This window comes from Sesamum indicum, linkage group LG8 (assembly GCF_000512975.1).
Source record: "Sesamum indicum cultivar Zhongzhi No. 13 linkage group LG8, S_indicum_v1.0, whole genome shotgun sequence".
NCBI lineage: Eukaryota > Viridiplantae > Streptophyta > Magnoliopsida > Lamiales > Pedaliaceae > Sesamum > Sesamum indicum.
The window spans coordinates 10,155,729-10,170,675 of NC_026152.1; the positions used below are offsets into that span (position 1 = coordinate 10,155,729).

General features: G+C 32.5%; 1 protein-coding gene across 1 annotated transcript; it reads right to left on the bottom strand.

Moving 5' to 3' along the window:
- LOC105168164 (glutathione S-transferase U17-like) lies at positions 4,073 to 6,441 on the bottom strand. Its single transcript, XM_011088118.2, has 2 exons — positions 6,083 to 6,441; positions 4,073 to 4,706 (listed from the first exon to the last, which is right to left on the bottom strand). Exons 1-2 carry the CDS (start codon positions 6,401 to 6,403, stop codon positions 4,332 to 4,334), a joined length of 696 nt encoding a protein of 231 aa, XP_011086420.1. The 5' UTR covers positions 6,404 to 6,441; the 3' UTR covers positions 4,073 to 4,331.

The window sequence follows — 14,947 nt, forward strand, 5'->3', positions numbered from 1 at the left end:
AGGTTACCCTCTACCAAAAGAAAAGGCTCGCTTTTATAGCCATAGTTCTCTGCTACTTGAAGGAGTATGATCTCCTCGGGAAATCGAGCCAATGGTTGTTGTGGATAAACCCCCAGGGAGTCCGACATAGGTTGGAGAGGATATTTGGGGATAGAGGCTTGTTAAAGACTTGTGATTGGATAAGTTTTCTTGCATAACATTCTTCTGATTTCTTAGGTGGTTAGGAGGTGTGAGTCGATCCGCCTAATCCATAGGCTTTGTCACAGGTTATGTGATCGGCTTTCCTCCAGGTCGTTGAAGGCACGTTGGTGCTCAATGTCTGCCCCATCATCCTAATCCAAGGCTCACAAGGATACTGCTGGGCTCCTACCATAGTCTGTCTCCAAGGCCTACCCACATCTGAGGGTTGCACCCCTTTGGGCCATGAGCATCTTTTGAGACTCTCTACCTGGCTTCCCTTCTATTGGGTTTCCTATTTGGGTTGAGTACATTTTTGGGCCATCACATATGGTATCCGTGTACTAGTAGACACCCGCAAGCCATTCGACCAGTTTATTTGCATCTTGCAACCTCCAACAATAGCTTCCCACCTAGTGAGCACATGTATGAACCTCATATCTTTGTCGCATATACCCCCAACATTCAACACAACCTCATATTTTTCTATTCCATAGCTGCCCTTATTAGACTATGAACCCGCGCACGGATGTATGTTCCGTCTAAGGCACCGAAAAACCTATGCATCAACTAAATCTCTTCAATGTCAAACACAACAATTGCAAGATAAATAACATAATATTCAATGGAAAGTTATTATTAAACTAAAATTACCTTGAACAATCTCCATTTCGGACAAGTGTTATCTTCCTCCACAAGGGTAGGACCGTAGGACTAACTAGCAGTTTCGAATGTAGCTCCAATACAGCCTCCAAGACTCGGTTGAACTGTTTACTAACGGTGCATTCATTTCGACTAAAATAGGACTTGACAACGAATTATTATAATAAATCCTAGCCAATAAATTGTAGCCATGTAATAGGGGGAAAGTGAGGATTAATGTAGTATTTTACCCATATCTACCCTAAATAACATACATTTATATTAATATAAATACCCTCTCATTTTATCATTTGAAGGGGGAAAAATCACTCGTAAGAATTTTAGTGTGAAACATATTGAATTGTGTCATAATAATATAAATTTAGTCAATATTGCTTTTTTGCGACATCAACCGTTTTCATCAAAGATTCTTGCAACCCATAAAATGTGAAATCCTCATTAGCCATTTCCATCCTCACCAAAATATACTTCAACATAAATTATTCCTAATAAACTATAAAATCCAAAGTCAACATCGTTTTGCATTATGATACAAACAACTGCACATAAACCAATCAGCTTCCACCAGCTTCAATGGTTGTTTTCACCGTATAAACTCGAGAGCAATTAAGCTGACACAAAACAACTCACTCGCATGCAACTAAATAGAGAGCAAATAGAACTTCAGCATGAGAAATTGGCGCAATTGGGACGTCGATGGGAGTGGAGACCATTTCGGAATTCAGATGGCTGGAGAAAATTTTTTTGGACAAAGGAAACTTTTATTTTTAGACAAGATGTTTGCTTTTATTTTTGGGCAATTTTCGAAATAAGACAAAACACACTCAATATTTATTTACTGTTTTTTACATTTTATCTGTATTTTTTTTTGAACTTTGTATGTATAATATATATATATATATATATATATTAAATGTGTAAATAGAGTAAATTACAGACCAAAAACTGTAGTTTGCCAAAATTTTAATTTAGGCTGGATTTAAACCAATTATATAACGAATACAATATACTTGTCTTGTGATTATTGTACATTTTAAAAAAATAACAAATCATATTATAAATATATCACGCTTACTCTATAATTAATTTAATTTTGCCGAACTTAATTTTGATAAAAAAAAAGTCCCCCATCTAATCCCAGTTTTTAAAGGAAATGAGCCCTAATTAAATATGTGGGTTACTTAAGATGAAGCTTTATAAGTTCCAAATTTCTAGAGATGAACAGTTAATAGCCATTCTCGTTCAAATTTAATATATATATATATATATAATCACAATTTTAATTGACAAAAAGAAAATTTCTACCAAATTTATATTTTAAGGACTATTAAAATACTTTGCCCAACTTATTAGCATACCACATCACAAAATTTCTACCTACTCATAGGCCACAACGTAGCCCAAACTATTCATCTACACATTCATAGTATTATATCCAATTAATTTAATTTAAACTTTCCACTGTCCAACCCAAAGAGCCGTATTAGACTAAAACCTCTATAAATTAATAAAATTAAAATAATATAATTTTATTAATTTTAAAAAATATTAATTAATCAATAAATTAATAATATATTAATTTAATTTTTTTTTTATTTAACGAACCTTCATTATTCTTCGTCTTTATGAAGAAGACATTTATGAACATGATACGTTGCTTAATGGCCTTGGTTACCACAACAAAAATGGATGTCAATTACCTATTGAATTACCGGGGTAAAAATAATACATGTTCAGAAAGTATAGAAGAAATTATAGCTAGTGTTGTTGAAAATCTTATTGAGAATGAAACTGACGGGGATAGTACAATACATTTGCAATTAATTATGTGGAAGGAAGCACTCATAGCAACATTAATTCTTTGTAATTTTTTGTTGCAGTATAAGAACACAACACCAGAGCTCTTGGATGCAGTGAGGAAAGTGGAGATGAAATATAATTAGATTTAAATTTTAAAAAGAAGCAAACAACAATAGGATCATATTTTACTAAGTTGCCATAGTTATATTTGTAATTTTATGGAATTATTAATTTATAATATTGAAGGAACCACAAATTTATATAAGACTCTTCTGAGAAATTATTATGTAATTATCTATGGCCCAAAGCTACAAACCAGTAAAAGCCCACTTGGAGGCCCATTTTTCCAACCCGCCTGCAAGACCCATTGACCCAAAACTCGACCCAGGTTTTTCTCTCCCCTTTTATTCATGCTGCAACCCTAAAACACTTCATCTTCTATTCTTCACTCTTATGGGCGCCGACTGCCTCTCATCCCACTTCTCTCTCTCATATTTCCACTGATACACTTCCTTCTTCTCACTGGATTTTTTGGAGGGCTTTCGTTGCCAACCTAATGGCTATTGGAAGGCCAACGGCATCTTCCTTTTATGGGTTCCCTCATCCCAAATAAAAGAAGATCTTCCTCCTCAGATTCAAAACAAGAAAATCGATTGAAACACTTCTCTCCCTTCTCTCTCGAAAAACGTTCTTAGTGAACATATACATTCTTTGTGGGTCTCTGTGATTAAGGTTTATTGTGAGATTTGAGAACCTTGTGGCGTCGGGTTGGAGGTGGAGCAACCGTGGGTTAATCGGTTATGTGTGAACGGTGCTTTGTGTGTTCTTGAATGGAATCTGGATATTCCTGAACCTACATCTGCAGATCTGTAAAAGCTTTAAGATTTGTTCTTTCTTTATTATTTATTATTCATTAGATTTTGTAATATCAGTTTGTATGTAAGGAGTTTCGTACTCCACTATTTCTGTAATAATTGGTTAGGATTCTTGAGGTTACCACTCTACATATTATCTTGTTAATTTATCAAAATTATAAATTTAGACCTTGGGTACAAGTCGAGACTAAGAAAAATTATTATTTTAGAAAGTTATTAATTTATCGAGTATTAGTTTATAGAGTATCTACTTTAAATGATTCCGAACACAAATAAGATAAATTCTATCCCAGTGCTTACGCCTCACCAAAAAAAGAGAGGCTATAAGCGATAAAAAGTTAAGTGACGATATTAAAATTATCATTAATTATATGTATTACGTAACAAAACAAATCGTTTTATTACTAATATGTTATAATTTGAATAATTTTAATTTTTAAATCATCATTATAAATAATTGATGACCCATGCATGTTGACAATGGGTAGGTAGAGACTTGGGGTGGTACACTTATAACTCGACAAAATAGGCTCATAACGTGAAGTTGACAACAAATGTACATATAAAACGAAGCACGTGAATGTAATTAACTGCCGTGTCCCATGGTCCATGGCTGTAGGTGCACTACAAACCAGGTTCCGACAACGAAAACAAGCGACACTTGAGTCACGGGGTACCAAAAACCGTAGCACTAATGTCATCATGTATAATCAAACAATCATGGATTTTAGTTCAGTACGAACTCAAATAGTCGAGAATTCAGGAGCAAACACAGTTCAAACAAATAAATTAAAATATATAGTACGTAGTACGTACTTAACCAGTAGGTTTGCCTAGGTTAGCAACAAAGAGTTGAGCAAACTCCAGGAGCTCATCAGTTTCAGGCAGAACATCCTGAACAGCAGCATCAGCACAAAAGTGTTGTGCCCATTGGAACAACATGGGAGTCTTGCACTCATCAAGCAAACTCACACCACACATCTTCTGTATCACTCTAATCCACGCCAAGAAACTTCCCAGTGCGATGTCTACGTAGCCGATTCTGTCGCCGCCGAAGAATTTTCGGCCTTTGCTGCATTTAGTGAAGGCGTCCTCCAACAAAACCAGGATCTGAGTTGCTTCCTCCACTGCCGCAGCCTTCTGGCCTTCCTCTCCCCCTGCTTTCAGGATTGCATATTGTGCTGCAAAAAACTGAAATATGTCCATTTTTTCGACATCATCATCGTCATATATATGTATAACTGTAATTCGGGTTTCTTACTTCAATTGAGAGGTAATTATTTGGCTGAGTTTATATATATATTTTTTTTACTTTAAAAAAGAGGTAACTTCAATCAATTGTTTTTTTGAAATATTTTATAGACCGACAAAAATACAGTGATATCAGCTGCATATAATTGACATTTTGAATTTTTGACCTCGAAGTAAAATTATCAATTTATATGATTTTAATTTAATAGATTTTTCAGTTATTATTACAGTAAACTCTCTTAAATTTATATGATGTTGTAAGTCCTAAAACCTCTATCATGTTATAAACTCATTCTAAGATAGTTATGTACTCATTGGATTTTTTTTAATGAATAAAAAATATATTTGAAAAAATATAAAAAAAAAGGGTGGGTAAAATAATCTATAGGAAATATTAATAAAAAATTTGAAAAATTCTATAAAATTATAATTTATAAATTCAAAAGGGCATTTTGATTATTTCATCAAAAAAATTAAATGAAAATCTAACGGAAACTAATGGAATGAGTTGATTGTTAGATGAATGTTAAAATTAAGGGGTACTTATAATTTTTCAAATAAAAATATAGTATTTATAATTGGATAAAATGCAATATACCACCCGTGTTAAAGAAAATGAGCAATTTATCACACCATCTCCCTCCCTCGAGCCTTTGTTACCGCCATCGTCCCCTCCCCTTTCTTCTTCCTCCTCCCCCGTCACCATCCCCTTCCCATGCCCAAATCTGCTGCCCCTCCCTCTTCCTCCATCCCCTTCCCCCTTCCCCCTTCCCACTTCCTCCTCCCTCATCACCACACCCTTCCATTGCCTAGATCCGCCCCCTCCTCCATCTGCTCAATCCGCCGTCTCCTCCCACTTTCTTCTTCCTTGTCGCCACACCCTTCCTGCGCCTAGATTCACCGCCCTCTCTCGCCGCTTTCTCTATCGTATTAGAGGGTAAATTGTTCTATTTTTAATAACACAGAAAAATAAATTGTTCTTCTATTTTTTACAAAGGTAAATTATATTTAATTAATTCATTTATAATTATGACAAAATTCAAGAGAAGTATTTATAATTTACCACATTTTTAAACTTTTAAGTGAAGGTGAAAGCTCTTAAAAAATGTTATAAAATATCATTACAAATTAAGTACACCATATGGCTTTCTACGAACTTTGCCAACTGCAAAATTTTTCATACTTGGTGGCGTACCGACAAACTTCGTGCAATAAACAAATCTATGTTCATTACAAAATGTGGATAGTTCCAGCGGGAATCACTTTGGTCGCGAAACATTCTAATAATCCCAAATGTTAGAATTGCGAAAGCATACCTTGTCATCAATGTAAGCAGCCCAAAAACGGGCTATGGCCCGACCGTAGGGATCAGAAGGGAGGATTGGGGGCCCGGAAGCCCAAACTTCATCAATATACTGAAGAATGACGAGTGATTCACAGATGGGGCGTTGGCCATGGATAAGAACTGGGATTTTCTTGTAGATAGGGTTAGATTTGAGAAGGAGAGCACTTTTGTTAAAGATATTTTCCTCAATCAGCTTATACTCAACACACTTGATGTTGAATGCAATCATCGTTCGGACAGCGAACGGGCTTACACATGAACCTATAACTTTAACTTCTTCTTCTGAACCCATTCTTGCACTCAATCTCAAGAATATGAATCAACTTGGAGATGTATATATAGGGTGAACAACAATTTATCTTTCTGTCATATTAAAAATAAGTAAATTATCTCCTTATGAAAATAATATAGTAATTTACTCTCTCATATTTTTAAAAATAAAACAATTTACCTTCCTATCTTAGAAGTTAAATTGTTTTATTTTAAAAAACGTAGGGTTGTAAATTGCTGTATTTTTAAAAATATATGAAGATAAATTACTATTTATTTTTTATAGGAGAGTAATTTGCTAATTTATGATATTACTGATGAATTATTTGCATTTATATATATATATATATATATGTATACATATACATGAAGGTCACGGTTTGGAATTCTAAGCTAAATTGATGATCCCAACAAAACATTTTATCTAGTTTTAAAAAATCGCACTTTGAAAACAAAAATAGCCAAAATTTATTAAGATACCGGAAGAAATGTCACGTGATCAGATTAATTGGACGTATCTTTTCGATCATTTTAATAAATTTTAATCATTTTTGTTTTAAATGTGTGAAATTTATAAAGTTACATGATATTTTTTTTTATTGTTGTTATTATTATTTAGTATAATTATAGATTTCACATACAAATAAAATTAAATACTCAAAAATTAATTTTTTACTTAAAATAATCATGGTTAGCAAGATTACGGGATGTGAGGAAACCAATTATAGTAGAATTATGAACTCACAATACACATTATATGGAAAGATGAAAGTTGGAAAATCACCATGAATTCTTTATTCATTCCATGTGACACTTATAATTATTGGACATAATTCGTCTCAATTATACGATACCACGCATGTGACCACTAACTAATTCTTTGACATGATTGGTCTTACTTATGCCGCTTAAATGCAATTACTGTAATGTACATATGAGGTAGTGGCAAAATACGGATCATATAAATAGGGGTGACAATATATGTCTTATGTTTTTCAAAAATGAGCGCAATTTATGCCCTCTGACCAATCATTAACCATTTTGCTCTTTTAATAGTCCCTCCTCGTGCTCTTAGTCAAACACAATATATTTTCAAAAATAAAATTAAGTTTTAGTAAGTTCATACCTTGGTTTGACCGTTTTGCCACCTGGTATTCCAAGTTTTCGATTTTAGGAACTTCCTCCAACCACAGCAGATGGTTCGCAGGTGCTTGACTCCTTCAGCAACAATCAGCATAACCCTATTTTATTTTCTACCATAGGGGGTAACGATACTCCAGCATTAATAGAGACTTAATAAAATTTTTGGGTGTATAAGTTGAATAGAACCCTTGAAGTTATTGAATATTATGTTACATAGCATTCTCTTCCTCTATTGGAAGATATAACTATTTAGTCTCGCATAGAGGAGAGAGCTATACCTGTGGAGGAAATCCCCATAAATTGAGTTTCTGACACAGGAAACTTAAAAGACTCAGAATGTTATTAATTTGCTAAAGAGTTGGAGAAATTTTTTGATAATTCCTATCTGCTTCCTAACTTCCTTATTTATAATAGTCCGTGGATTTCAATTATGGACTTCTTGTTTTAAGATGACGTTATTGCATTCGTCACCTACTTTGTCTTTCTTCATTCCAGTTATTGGATATAATGGCTGGTTGGCCATGTGCTTGCCAGCTAGTATCTTTTGCTTTCTGACTGTTTTTGTCGTCTTATGCCGATAATCTTGCTTTTGAGTTTTTACATTTTGAGGTTTTTACCTCAGCTTGTAAAAATTCTTTCTTTTATCCTTTTTGAGTTTTGATTCAAGTTTCTTTTGGGTTACCTGAATTTTTGTTCCGAACAATGGTTTCTTTTATTTCTCACAGCAAAGGCATATGTGGTTATGGCATTGCCCAACATGCATCATATTGCATGCTTTCTTTCCTGAGCCTATGTTGCAGGAAACTTATTTTCTCATATGAGTATTCTCTTTTTCTCAAACAAGCTTTCTGCAAATTCAATGTTTTTTTTCTGCTAGGGAGTTTAATAAGAATGATCCATATTGTTGGAAAAATCTTAAATAGATAATTGCTTTGTACATCTCTGTGGTACAGACCCAAAATCCTCAAACTCTTTTGGTAGATATGTCGTCTTCAATAATGGATGATACTAGGGGAGCTTCTCCTACGTCAGTCTTGATTTTGCTAAAAGCTACCGTATCTACTGTTTGCAACTTAATGAAATGAAAAATTGTATGAGACACTTTACCTGTGATTTCTGGAGTTGCTGAATAAATTTTAGCCCCAAGATATCTCATCATTTTAAGTGGGGGTTATTCTACAATGCATTGTATACTGTCCCACTAATCTATTTCAAAAGTTTTGAAATCTTCAGAAACCCTAGTGATATAGTATGAACTGAAGCAAGTGCTCAAAATCATACCATTATCTAACATATTCTGGTTTAGACCCCTTGAGTATCTAGATCCGATTATATTTTCCTAATGCGTCAATTATGGTCTTGCCTGGATTAACGCCTATGCAGGAAACCAATTTTTTTCACATTATCTAGTATACCTGCCAAGCAAAAAAAGAAGATATTGAATTGTCAATATTAACCTTAGAAGTGTTTGTTATTAGTCTAAAGCTAATTTCTCCCCCTTTAATTCCAGAAGTGCTAGGTTGATTTGAATCTTCAGGTGTTTGAACTTCCTATACCTCAATTGTTGCCTTTTCACCAGAGTTTGGTGAGGGCCTGTTGCAAGCAGTACTTGAATCTGCCACTGCAAGTTTGGAGCCCTATTATCTAAGTGCAGGTTTAGAGCCATATTCTCTCAACTCTCGGGTCATCACCGAAGGCGGTGCCTTTCGAATTGATTCCATTAGGTCGTGTCATAATGAGCTGGAAACCAGTTTGGTACTGTTGATTGCGATTTGGATAATGTCAAGATCAACCTATTGAACTTGGCTAATCGTCAATTGTCCAAACTATTTATCAAACTCCTCAAGATTTTTCCTAAGATGCCCGAGCCTTACAATGATGGAGTTTGCTTCAAATGCCTCCATCTCTCATTAGCAAATATGCAAAAATATTGTTATGATTATAACAACAATATTATAACAATAATACTGACATTCTACTTGCCATATGATAATACATTTCTCAATTTTTTTATTCGAGTTTATTTTTAAAGAAAATTTTAATATTTGTATTATCAACTTTTAAAGTAAATTTTTTTGGTCAGTAAGAATAAAAGCCGTTTCTTGAATGCCTTCCAACTGCATTCATGTGTCAAACTTTGACTTGTCGTTTAGTGAATCCTCCTGTATATCTGCATGGTTCTTCACCAGTAGTCGTCCTTTTTATGAGCACTACTGCCTATTTATAATCATTAGCGTCTATTTAGACTACAAAATTAATAACATAATCTTTGTCCACATACCATGTATATATATATATATTAATTGCAGCAGAAGATGCAATTAGACTTGAAACAAAAATTCCAATCTGCTCAAACATACCTCATTTTTCATGTGTGTTTTTTCTTACAAAATACACCAAACTAAAAGAAATCCAAACATAAATATAAGAGTTCGAACCAAATTATTTTTCCGCAGCTGATCCTTTCATGCCGAAACAAGGACTTTGGAGAACTGATAGAGCTTGTCTGTGTCGGGCAGGACATCCTTAATAGGTACATCGGCAGAAAATCATGTGCCCATCTGAACAAATTAGGAGTCTTTGCCTCATTGATCAAACTCAGATTGCACGCTTGTTCAATCACCCTACTCCAAGCCAAGTGACTGCCCAACGCAATGTCTAAGTAGCAGATTCTTTCAACTCCGAAGAATTTCTGGCCTTTGCTGCAATTTGTGAAGGCTTCCTCAAACAAAACCAGGCCTTGACCTGATTCCTCAAATGCATTTTTAGCTTCTTCTCCTTCGGACAGGAAGCCTTCCCTTACGTGTGGATACCACTGATACGAAAAAAACGTACGACCACCATGAACATAATCATCGTAAAGTAATATCCGATACTTAGAAGAGTAAATTACAATAAGCTCTGATGAGGTTTGACATAATTATGGATACTCCATCATTGTTTGGGAAATTATCGATATCCCCTAGATTTAATAGTCATCCAATAACTAGCTAGCTCAGTCCGTTAGTTTGTATTAGGTTTATTTCTATTTCTTGTGGTGAATTGAATAAAATGCTCTTGTGGACTATCAATTATAATTTTAGGTATTTTTTAAATTCATTTGATTTTTTATTTGGACTAAGTGGGTAATTTTTTTTAATAGTTTTCAAAATTTTCCATCTACATCAATCAATTTAATTATGATTTTTCATTTTTTAAAAAAAATTAAACAAGGATAAAGTTGATAATTTTAGACCTCCATCCAAGAATTACTAATTTGATCAAGTATTAAGAAGATATTTATAATTTGGGTAAATACTATATTTGGTTCCTTAAGTTTTCGTTTAGAATCACTTTAATCCCTTAAGTTCATTTCTTGACTTTAGCATCCTTAAACTTTAGTTTTTGTCTCAATTTGGTCCCTTTGACTATTTTTCGATGAAAATGTGGTCGGAATTTGACTCTGAGGGTAAAATAATTAATAAATTTAATTTAACTTTATTTTCTTAAGTTTGTAAAATTATCAAATTAGTCCCTTTTTTAAATGAAAAAAATAAACTTTTTATATTTTATTTTATCCTGATATATTGTAATTATCTTATGTGAATAATTAAAACTTTAAACTCTTGTGAACATAATTGATGTACATAAAAATAGGTTGGCCCAATGAGACCAAACAATACAAAAAGAAGAAAGAAACGAGAGGCCCGTAACATCTTAAGAGGTCCAAGAGAATCCGGCTAGCGTCCTTGGCGGTTTCCCCCCTAGAAAACAGACAAGCGGGCGTGCCCCTTAGAAAACAAACAGACAGATGGCCTTGGGATGCCCCCAAGAAAACAGATTGACAAAGGTAGGAGGTTGAAGACATTCCTCTCTCATTTGGCCCATGAAGAGATCTAAAGCCCAAGCCAGGTCCACCAATCCATGATGAGGACGACCCATTGAAAAATTATCAGGCTCAGCCTAAGAGGGAAGCCTAATACACTAAGAGCAACCCAAGAAGGAGACTTGGTACGAGGCCTGCCTTCCAAGTCCAGTCTTGGGGAAAGGGAAATGCCTTTAAAAAGCTGACTCCTTGACCTAGAAGGACTCCTCGTAGACGTAGGAGTTCTCATGTAAAATGAGTCCTCCTCCAACCGAAGACGTGTTGTTCAAGTCAATGAGACGAAAAGATTTTGCCTTATCCCCGAATTTTCATCTTCTTTCTTGAAAATGCAGCTCACCCAAAGTTCCTGCGAAGAGGGACTCCTTCTCTATAAATACAGATAACACCCCTCAACACGAATATCTGCAACCTGCCAACATACAGACTTTCAAGAAACTTGAAACTATCTTGCTATTTCGCTGCAACTCTCAACTTGTGCTTTTGTCATATTTTACTAACAAAATCATTATTTTTATTTCAATTTCTGATTTCAGCACCCCCAATATAAACGCCTTCAGTCCTCCAACAGGGACGCCTTCTTCAATACTCCAACAAGGACACCATCAATCCCTCTATGGTGATTCCCTCGAGAATATGAGAAACCACTCTCTATTCTTGCTTTAGCATTCAAATTGCACCTTAGCATGATTTCTCTCACGAAATTGCTAACTCTATCACGAGTTCTCATTACATTTTATTTCTTACGAGTATTTTTCTCCTAAATCCGATACTAACTTGGGCATTGGAGTGCTAATACCTTTTTTGTAAGTCTCCCTTTTAGAATTGGCATTTGCTTAGCCCAAGCTTTGAGCATGGTCTATATCAATTGGACCCGTGCGTTTTTTAAACCATCAATAATAATAATAATATATTATTTAACTTAAAATAAACACACTCTGTTTTTTTTAGTATTTAAAAAAAAAAGATTATGAATAAATTTTATAAAATTTTAATATGAAAATATAACAAAAAGAATCTAAGTCAGTAATTTCTTATTTTAAGAGTTAAAGATAAATTTATAAAAGTTAGACCTTAACAATGTTTATCAAATGTTTGGGTTTTCGAATAAAAAGTTGATAAATTATAATTTTTTTTAACTAGATTCTTTGATGATTTTCATACGTATATATAATTTATTTGTACATATTTTCTGAATATATTGTTCCATTTTATAAAAAAAGTTCTATAAAAACCTTTTTAAATGAATTTTATATATATTTAAAATCAATCGAATAATCTAGTTAAAAGTATATTCCACCAATTTTTTCTTTAAAATCATGGCTGTTAATGTTTAATAAACATTGTTGAGATATAAACTTATTAGACTTATTTTTAACTCCTAGATTAAAAACCAACTTAGATATTTTTTAATTGTATTTTCAATTTAGATAAGTTTTATAATTTTTTTTCAAAATTTTGATTTTTTCAAAAGAAGACTATTTTATTTTAAATTAAATAATATATTATTAATATGTTCACAAGAGTTCAAACTTTTCATTTTTCATACAAGATAATTACATCATATTCACCATATAAAAAGTATATAAAAAAATGATTTTCTTCTTGAAAAAGAACTAATTTGATAATTTTACAAATGTAAGGGACTAAAGTGATAAAATAAATTTGCAAAATTGACCATTTTAACTTTCAAAAAGTCAAACTCCGGCCAAATTTTTGCTAAAAAATGGTCAAATGGAATCAACTGAGACAAAAAATAAAGTTTAGAGATGCTAAAATTAAAAAAAAATTCAAGGAATTAAAATAATTTTAAATAAAAATTTAAGAGACTAAATATAGCATTCACACTTATAATTCTTCAAACATAAAATTTCAATTCGATTAATTGGTTGTAAAATGTAGTATTTATATGGCCAAGAAAAAGAGCTATTAGAATTTGGAATGGAAGTCCAAAAAATCTTTCACAATAAATGCATGGACAGAGGGATTTTAAATTTTTAATAAAAGGTCAAGAAATTCAACCGACCCAAAAGATGCATTTATCCATACTATTTATCACGTTTGAGTGATCATATATATTTTATTGATAAAAAGTATGTTCAAAATACACTCCATATATTTATTTCTATTCCAAATGATCATCTATTTAAAAAAAAATATATAAAAATTTCTAGTCACCCACATTTAAAATTAATAAAATTTATTTAAGAAATTATAAGTAATACTCAGTTATTTATTTTAATTGTTTATATAATTAAAAAAATAAAAATTCAAATTGTGCACATACATTGAGTGTGCTCTGACAGTTACTACTATAAAACTAGTAGGCATAATAGTAACATTAAATGCTTTATAATTAATATTTGCAAGTTAATTACCAAATTGCCCCTTGGATTCATTTTGTTACCAGTCTACAAATTCATTAAAAATGAGGTAAATTACAATATCAACTTGAGATTTGTCTTGATTACAAATATTTTTTGTCTTTTTTTTTTTTTTAAATTACAACTAATTCCTAATATCATAAGTATCTTAACAATGCCCTTCTATAATAAGTTGTCACAAGAGGTATTTATTAGTATATTTATAATTTTAGAAACGTATTTATAATTTTTCATACAACAATGAAATACTTATAATTGTTGCAAATTTTAAGAAACCCTATTGCAATTTACCCTTAAAAATATTAGGGAAAGGAAATCATATCTTTTCATCAATATAAATAGCCCAAAAACGGGCCACAATGATCAGAAGGGAGGATTGTGGGCCCAGAAGCCCAAACTTCATCGACATCTGAACAATGACGAGTGATAAGAACAGGACTTTCTTATAAACAGGGTTGGATTTGAGGAGGAGATCACTCCCAATTAACTTGTTGAATGCGTTTAGGTAAAAACGAAGGAGATCACTCCCAATTAACTTGTTGAATGCATTTAGGTAAAAACGAGCTATTTTCTATATTTATTTTTAAAATATTTTATGATACATATAAATTTATAATATTTTAATGCATTCGTAATGTATGTCATAATTTCCGTCCAGACACAAATAAATTTCGAGTTAACTATTTTTTTATTATTAAAATAAATTATATTAATATAATTATTTTAAATATGTTAATGTTAATATGTCGAATCGTGATTTTATATTAAAAATACTATTTTTGCATAAAACCCTGCCAAGTCGCGATCCTAGTGTCGTGATTAGGATCACGACACCAAGTCGCGATCTCTAATCACGACTTGTATAATTTAATTATATATAATTAATTTTTAATAACATATTAAAGTTCAAAATATTATAAAGTTAACATTGTATTAATTTCAAAAATTACAATTAGGTGTACAAAATGTAATAGTGTATTTTTTTTGTACAGTTATAAAAAATAAAATAAAGTATACAATTACAAATGTAAAACATGTCCACCCGTTCTACAATTACGTCTGTGGCGTTGACACCGAGGTCTTCTTATTTCCTCGCCCACATTTTGCACTGGCTCATTTGTGTCTCATTTTCATCACCACCAAACCGACTTGATGTTGTTGCAGAACTAGACTCCAC